This window comes from Oncorhynchus clarkii, chromosome 32, assembly GCF_045791955.1.
Source record: "Oncorhynchus clarkii lewisi isolate Uvic-CL-2024 chromosome 32, UVic_Ocla_1.0, whole genome shotgun sequence".
NCBI classification, from domain to species: domain Eukaryota; kingdom Metazoa; phylum Chordata; class Actinopteri; order Salmoniformes; family Salmonidae; genus Oncorhynchus; species Oncorhynchus clarkii.
This window is the reverse complement of record NC_092178.1, coordinates 23,289,973-23,298,772: the sequence shown is the minus strand read 5'-3', so window position 1 is coordinate 23,298,772 and position 8,800 is coordinate 23,289,973. Positions and strand designations below refer to the sequence as shown.

At 44.5% G+C, this 8,800-nt stretch overlaps 1 protein-coding gene across 3 annotated transcripts in view; it reads left to right on the top strand.

The window, feature by feature from the left end:
• The window catches only part of LOC139391669 (septin-7), a 42,177-nt gene extending 34,779 nt beyond the window's left edge, over positions 1-7,398 (top strand). For 2 of the 3 annotated variants that reach the window (XM_071139093.1, XM_071139096.1), the window contains exons 7-13: positions 657-753; positions 3,855-3,906; positions 4,217-4,342; positions 4,719-4,739; positions 5,349-5,484; positions 6,411-6,556; positions 6,948-7,398. In XM_071139093.1, the coding sequence (XP_070995194.1) occupies positions 657-753; positions 3,855-3,906; positions 4,217-4,342; positions 4,719-4,739; positions 5,349-5,484; positions 6,411-6,556; positions 6,948-6,984 (615 nt within the window). In that variant the 3' untranslated portion in view covers positions 6,985-7,398. The remainder of the gene's footprint in view (positions 1-656; positions 754-3,854; positions 3,907-4,216; positions 4,343-4,718; positions 4,740-5,348; positions 5,485-6,410; positions 6,557-6,947) is intronic. The other variant, XM_071139095.1, reaches the window with a different exon arrangement.
• Positions 7,399-8,800: the final 1,402 nt, after the last annotated feature.

Here is an 8,800-nt window from a genome sequence, read left to right as displayed (position 1 = left end):
GTTTTGGAATGGCCAAATCAAATCCCAGAACTCAATCCAATTGAGAATCTGTGGTATGACTTAAAGATTGCTGTACACCAGCAGAACCCATCCAACTTGAAGTATCTGGAGCAGTTTTGCCTTGAATAATGGGAAAAAATCCCAGTGGCTAGATGTGCCAAGCTTCTATAGACATACCCCAAGAGACTTGCAGCTGTAATTGCTGCAAAAGTTGCTCTACAAAGTATTGACTTTGGGGGGGTGAATAGTTAATTAAGCACGCTCAAGTTTTCTGTTTCGCATCCTATTTCTTGTTTGTTTCAAAGTGGTAGACGTTGTGTAAATCAAATTATACAAACCCCACCAAAATTCCATTTTAATTCCCGTTTGTAAGGCAAATGTGGTGGGTGAGTACTTTTGCAAGCCACTGTACACACACACTAAGCACTGTTCTCAACTGTCACTGAGCTGGTGTGATCTCAATACACTACTTTATCTCCAGTCAGTTTTCCATCTAATTTAAAAAAGGGAAACCTGGTGAATATACTTGACTGCAGCGACGGTCACACTAAAGTTGACTTCTGCAGACTGTGTGTGTGCAGAAACCTGTTAGACAAGGCTGTTCATTTATTTTTGTTGTGTGTCAGCTGTGTAACACTTGTCCCTCCCTCCTGCAGGATCGCTTACCCCTGGCTGTTGTTGGTAGCAACACCATCATCGTGGTCAATGAGAAGCGGGTGCGAGGGAGGCAGTACCCCTGGGGTGTGGCGGAAGGTGAGGAGTCATGGGTCAGAGGTCACAGTCAGGTACTGGCCTGGACACACACACACACGCACCAGTCTTTGGGTGTTATTCAATATTAGCACAAAAGTTGTCCTACACATACTGTTTAATTTGAAAGGTTTATGTCTGGAAGAAGTACAAGCTATCTCACCCTACTATGGGGTCAGTACATTATCCGGGAAACAGCACTCTTCTTATAGTTTGTGTGTGTGTTGGGGGAAGTGCATCTGCAGGTGATGTTGATTTAGAGTGACAGTTCTGCTTTGCCCCATAGGCCTGCTCTGTGTCTCAATGCAAATGCTCACATTTCTATCAATCAAATGTATTTAAAGTCCTTCTTACATCAGTTGATGTCACAGAGTGCTGTACAGAAACCCAGCCTAAAACCCCAAACAGGAAACAATTCAGATGTAGAAGCACAGTTGCTAGGAAAACCTCCCTAAAAAGGCCGGAACCTAGGAAGAAACCTAGAGAGGATCCAGGCTATAAGGGGTGGCCAGTCCTCTTCTGGCTGTGCCGGGTGGAGATTATAACAGAACATGGCCAAGATGTTCAAATGGTCATAAATGACCAGCAGGGTCAGATAATAATAATCACAGTGGTTGAAGAGGGTGCAACAGGTCAGCACCTCAGTAGTAAATGTCAGTTGGCTTTTCATAGCCGATCATTCAGAGTATCTCTACCGCTCCTGCTGTCTCTAGAGAGTTGAAAACAGCAGGTCTGGGATAAGGTAGCAAGTCCAGGGAACAGGTCAGGGTTCCATAGCTGCAGGCAGAACAGTTGAAACTGGAGCAGCAGCACGGCCAGGTGGACTGGGGACAGCAAGGAGTCATCAGGCCAGGTAGCCCTGAGGCATGGTCCTGTGAGTGAGAGAGATTTAAATTCACACAGGACACCGGGTAAGACAGGAGAAATTCTCCAGATATAATAGACTGACCCTAGCCCCCCGACACAAACTATTGCAGCATAAAAACTGGAGGTTGAGACAGGAGGGAGACACTGTGGCCCCGTCCGACGATACCCCTGGACAGGGCTAAACAGGCAGGATATAACCCCACCCATTTTGCCAAAGCACAGCCCCCACACCACTAGAGGGATATCTTCAACCACCAACTTACTATCCTGAGACGAGGCCGAGTGTCGCCCACGGCACGAACCTGGGGGGGCCAACCCGGACAGGAAGATCACGTTAGTGACTCAGCCCACTCAAGTGAAGCACCCCTCCTAGGGATGGCATGGAAGAGCACCAGTAAGCCAGTGACTCAGCCCCTGTAATAGTGTTAGAGGCAGAGAATCCCCGTGGAGAGAGAGGAACCGGCCAGGCAGAGACAGCCAGGGCGGTTTGTTGCTCCAGTGCCTTTCCGTTCACCTTCACACTCCTGGGCCAGACTACACTCAATCATAGGACCTACTGAAGAGATGAGTCTTCAATAAAGACTCTCACATGGATAGGCAGACAATTCCATAAAAATGTAGCTCTATAGGAGAAAGCCCTGCCTACAGCTGTTTGCTTAGAAATTCTAGGGACAATTAGGAGGCCTGCGTCTTGTGACCGTAGCGTACGTGTTGGCATGTAATGCTTTGTAGGTTAGCAGTAAAACCTTGAAATCAGCCTGAGCCGAAGCCAGCGTAGAGTCCCATCTACGTTTCTAGTTTCAGCTCACATAGTCGAAGTGACACAAGTATTTACATGGCTGCAAAAAGTGTATTAAAATGTCACACACTTCCTATACTAAACATTAGATTACTAGAACCAGGTTAAGTTCAGTAGACTCCTGCCCAACAGTTGACACTTAGAGGTATGTTGTGTTATCAACATAGACTTGTTATGTTTTCTCTGGCCCTGTGTGTGTCTTGAGTGATAAAACTCTGTCTGCTAGAACTCAGCATTATCTACTGGTGACATAATGACCATGGAATGTTCTAAACAAATAGAGTAGGACTTATGTCATATTGCATACAGCGAACATGACATTTGTTAATGTAAAAAAAAAAACACACAAAAAAGACAAACATTGAGATTGTATGACGCTCTCATGATGGAAAACTGTATGAAGCTGCAGGAGAGCCTTAGCACAAATAAAATATTTTTCCACTACCTAAAAAAAAAACGAATGCACCCGACTAAGAAATATGTGCACGCAGGAATGCAACAGCTCCCTGGGAGAGATGATTTGAAAGAGGATAGGTTTACCATTTAACACGCGGCTCCTATTCATGCCTCTCTGCATCTCGTCTTCTTCACTCAAACATGTTAAGAACAGTTGTAAATTAGTCTACAATCTACAGCACTGGTCTTAGTCGAGTAGACATGTTTATGAAGTTTAGCTAGCTCTTCTGAAATTTAACCTCATGACCCCAGCAGTCATCACCCCAGAGCTCAAATCGCACACACATTAAATACCCTCTAACCCCATAACTTCTTCATGTCCCCCCTCTGCTCCCCACTGTTTTCTACCGCTGCATGAGTATATGGTCAAATCAGTTGTAGCCTAAACTCTACAATTCAGATACAGCTCTTTATTTCTGTCTATGGCCAGATAACAAGTCATGGTATTTGATCTGTAATGAGTTATGTGTGTGGCTGTAGTTCTGGATAAGACATAGTTGTGTGCTCTCGACTGGATGAACTGTGTGGTTACTACTACTAGAGAGTACCTCTGTGGTGGTTCCATGTTAACCGCCCATGGGGAGTGAGTTTTGGAATTTAAAAAATGTTTCAGGCACCATGTAAGTGTGTAAATATAGAGAGGGCGGGAGAGGGCAAGGCCACTCTTCAGCTTTGTGATCCACTCCCTACAGCAGTCAAACAGAAACCTCAGAGGAACTAGTGTATGTGGAAGAGTATGTGGTGTCTGGCACCACCCTGTGGCTGCTGACAGTATTACACCCATACACTCCTCTCTGTCTCCTCCCCACAGCTCTCTAGGAAAAGATCTCAATTGCATCTTCCCTGGAGCTGAGCCTAACTCTCTAGCACGCTCTCTCTCTCTCTCCTGTGACTGCCACACCCCCTGGTGGCTACTGACTGTACTCTCTCTAACTCTTTCTCCATTCTCTCTCGCTCTGTCTCGCTCTGTCTCGCTCTCTAGTGGAGAATGGAGAGCACTGTGACTTCACCATCCTGAGGAACATGCTCATCAGGTACCGTTACAGCACACACACTCTCCTCTGCATTATGGTCATGCTCCACTGAGTGTCCTGGTTTAAACGCTGCATGAGCAGTAGCAGATGGTAGGGAGATTATGGTGCAAGTTTTCAGTGCAATGTCATTCCTCACTGCTCTCTCTGACTGTTTAAATGGATTTTAGTGTCACTATCTTTTTTACTGTAAAGTGTATTGCTGTGGTTAATTTTAGTTGAAATAAAGTTGTATTTGATTTCAGTGGTTCTGTCTTCTTGTTTCAGAACTTACATGTCATCTAAATAAAGTTTTAATTTGATTTTGATCCAGAACTCACATGCAGGACCTGAAAGACGTGACCAACAATGTCCACTATGAGAACTACCGCAGCAGGAAGCTAGCAGCCGTCACATACAACGGAGTGGATAGCAACAAGAACAAGGGACCAATGACCAAGTGAGTACCAACCAAAAGTTGACCAAAGGTGTTTGTATGTGGTTCTGTTTTCCATTTCTCTCCATTCCAGCCAGGTCTTCTGTAACAGCGTGGATGAAGGGAAGGAAATGAGGCCCTGCACTAACGCAATCCACTCCTCTGATCACAGGGACTAACAGTCATCCACACACAGCCCAGCATCTGGGCTGGATCTAACACAGTCTCATAAGCCTGAGCCACTGCTAATTCACAGCCAAGTATAGAGAATCTCACTAAAATGATGCACCGTAAAATCACAGTAACCATAAGCATTCATTAGCTAGCTAATAGCTCTCTAACGCACGGCCATCATAATATCAGCATGCTAAGTGTGTGTATGTTTCTGTTTTTTTTTTAGATTTGACACAAATGAAGGCATGTAAGTGTCATTTCAGTTCTTCAAGAACCCCTTGTTAGCTATGTTTCCATACTCTCCTCTCTGTTTTTCCCTCGTACAGATATCTGTGTTGTTTAGAGATGCCGTTCTTTATTTGACGCTAGAGGCCCCTACCAGGTCATGAAATAGATGATATCACTCTACGGCACTCTAGCCAACTGCCCAGTCTTCATTGAATACTTGTTGGCAGAATAGTCTCCAATAGTCTTCCTGGAAAATCGTATTTGTTGTCCTGTGAAGGGGCTCTTGCTTTCTTTGTGAGCTTCACTCAGCGTCCGTACCAGTAGAGCTTCACTCAGCGTCCGTACCAGTAGAGCTTCACTCAGCGTCCGTATGGCGTTCACTAACTCTTGGCGTTCACTAACTCAGCGATGCAATGGCTTGGCTTTACTAACACAGACAGAAATGGCTATTGAATCGCTGGGTCTTCCTCTCCCATGTTCCTCCTCATCCTCCTCCAGGCACAAGTGTATGCAGGAGAGATCGTGACAGGAATTTCCACCCTGGCCCAAAGTCTGAGTTTGACTGCTCTGGGGTGCAAGGCTTTAGACTGATGGATGATGTGTGTGTGCACATGCCTCAACCCTGCAGGAGTCCATTGGCCCAGATGGAGGAGGAGAGGAGGGAGCACGTGGCCAAGATGATGAAGATGGAGATGGAAATGGAACAGGTGTTTGAGATGAAGGTCAAGGAGAAGATCCAGAAGCTCAAAGACTCTGAGCAAGAGGTACAGGAACCTAACAGAACACCTTCACACCACTCAATCAAATCACTGAAATACTCTGATTGTTCCCATGTTTATTTGTGTATTTTCCATAGAGCAATCTCACTAAAAAGACGCACCACCGTTTTGAATGGTTAAATTTATTTAATTAACAGAAAAGGAGATAATAGGCCTTTTCTTACCTGATGTTAACACTACAAAATGCATCATTAGTAATTAAACATGGGTACAGTCCATAGCTTGAGCTTGAGCTGTCAATCAGAGGATGATTTAGAGGCAGACAGGAAGCCCATCACTGCAGCTCCAACACCCTCAGAATGGCTTCCAGTTTCTCATCAGAAAAGAGAGACTGCTGGTCACTCCGCCCAATCCAAAGTGGCAGGTATTTTAGTGGTTAGAGTCTAGTGGTTAGAGCGTTGGGCCAGTAAGCGAAAGATTGCTGGATCGAATCCCCGAGCTGACAAGGTAAAAATCTGTTGTTCTGCCCCTGAACAAGGCAGTTAACCCACTGTTCCCCGGTAGGCCGTCATTGTAAGTAGGAATTTGTTCTTAAATGACTTGCCTAGTTAAATAAAGGTTCAATTTAAAAGCCTTTCTCCCCTCATGCTGCATGATTCTGTCTAGGGTCTATCTCACTGTCGCTCTGTAAAAGAGAAACATATTCCTCTCCTCCGTGTACCAGTCAACCAGAAGGTTCTGCTCCTGCTCAGACGGGTGCTGGCTGTGTTCAAGGAGAATGGTCACATGTCTGAGCTGGGATGTCCAGTACTGCTCACACTGCCAGAGACCTGGGCTGTCTCCAACAGACATGATGAAATGTTTTAATATGGTCATAGCTTTGATTACATCATACTCAGTCAAACACACACACACACACACACACACACACGACTCCAGCATGCAAATGATGCAAATTGTCCTGTCTGCAGCTCCAGCGGCGCCACGAGCAGATGAAGAAGAACCTGGAGGCCCAGCACAAGGAGCTGGAGGAGAAGAGACGCCAGCTGGAGGATGAGAAGAACAACTGGGAGGCACAGCAGAGGGTGCTGGAGCAACAGAAACTAGACTCCTCCAGGTCCAACACACTACTACAACATATACATTTCTATACAACAGCATTACATGGAGTCAACCATGAACAATTATTCAACCTATTTATGTGGTGTTGTATAATACAGTATTTATTTTTCTACTCCTCACCTCTTCCTGTACCTTCATAGAATATGATGGATTATTACTTAGTGTCCATTTGTTGAGAAACAGACTTGTCTCAATGGTTGGAGGAAAGGGCAGAGATCAAAACACACACCCTTTGAGACAATACACACCTGTTGAAAGTCAAACGGCACAGGGCTCAGCCAAAGTGCTCCTTGATATCACACACACCGCAGCCAATACTGTATATACAGCACCTTATGAAAAGCTCTGCCTCTTAATTAACATAGCTCTCTCTCTCGCCCCTACAGGACCTTGGAGAAGAACAAAAAAAAGAAGATATTTTAAAAGTATTGCAGGAGGACCACCATGTAACAATGTACTAGTTGCCAATTTACCAGCCTGGACCGTCAGTTTGCCTGTCGACCAACAACCTGTTACTGATACTGTACGTGTGACGGAGCAGCGTGGTCTGTCTGGGGGAAGTTGGTTCTAACTGGGGGATAGAGGGAGAGCGGCTCCTCCATTAAACTCAAACTCACTTTCAGACAGACTCAGTCCTGGAACATGCTATATCACTGTACTATTTCTCCTTTTATCCCTCTTTTTTTATGTATAGATGTATTTTCTTCCTGAAGTGGGCACATTAGATGGTTGTACAATCATGTTTTGTGTTTCACAGTGTGACACACAGAAAAAGGATTTTAGAAAGGATTTTTTTTCACTTTAAACCCCAGAATGCCACAACTGTTTTTCTTTCACTTCCTTATTATCTTTCTAGTTAGATGACCTTGGAGACTGACTGCACTGCTTATTCTCTTTCTAGTTAGATGACCTTGGAGACTGACTGCACTGCTTATTCTCTTTCTAGTTAGATGACCTTGCAGACTGACTGCACTGCTTATTCTCTTTCTAGTTAGATGACCTTGGAGACAGACTGCACTGCTTATTCTCTTTCTAGTTAGATGACCTTGGAGACAGACTGCACTGCTTATTCTCTTTCTAGTTAGATGACCTTGGAGACTGACTGCACTGCTTATTCTCTTTCTAGTTAGATGACCTTGGAGACAGACTGCACTGCTTATTCTCTTTCTAGTTACATGACCTTGGAGACTGACTGCACTGCTTATTCTCTTTCTAGTTAGATGACCTTGGAGACTGACTGCACTGCTTATTCTCTTTCTAGTTAGATGACCTTGCAGACTGACTGCACTGCTTATTCTCTTTCTAGTTAGATGACCTTGGAGACAGACTGCACTGCTTATTCTCTTTCTAGTTAGATGACCTTGGAGACAGACTGCACTGCTTATTCTCTTTCTAGTTAGATGACCTTGGAGACTGACTGCACTGCTTATTCTCTTTCTAGTTAGATGACCTTGGAGACAGACTGCACTGCTTATTCTCTTTCTAGTTACATGACCTTGGAGACTGACTGCACTGCTTATTCTCTTTCTAGTTAGATGACCTTGGAGACTGACTGCACTGCTTATTCTCTTTCTAGTTAGATGACCTTGGAGACTGACTGCACTGCTTATTCTCTTTCTAGTTAGATGACCTTGGAGACTGACTGCACTGCTTATTCTCTTTCTAGTTAGATGACCTTGGAGACTGACTGCACTGCTTATTCTCTTTCTAGTTAGATGACCTTGGAGACTGACTGCACTGCTTATTCTCTTTCTAGTTAGATGACCTTGGAGACTGACTGCACTGCTTATTCTCTTTCTAGTTAGATGACCTTGGAGACGGACTGCACTGCTTATTATCTTTCTAGTTAGATGACCTTGGAGACAGACTGCACTGCTTATTCTCTTTCTAGTTAGATGACCTTGGAGACGGACTGCACTGCTTATTCTCTTTCTAGTTAGATGACCTTGGAGACTGACTGCACTGCTTATTATCTTTCTAGTTAGATGACCTTGGAGACTGACTGCACTGCTTATTCTCTTTCTAGTTAGGTGACCTTGGAGACAGACTGCACTGCTTATTATCTTTCTAGTTAGATGACCTTGGAGACGGACTGCACTGCTATGTTGTAGTGTTCTATTTAACGCCAAATGACCAAACGGCAGAGTAGGAAGCTACTCACCTCCAGCTACACACCTCAGGCGTTTTGTTTTGTAACGATTTAGTTATTTAGTTGCCCCTTTTTTATTTTTGTAATCCT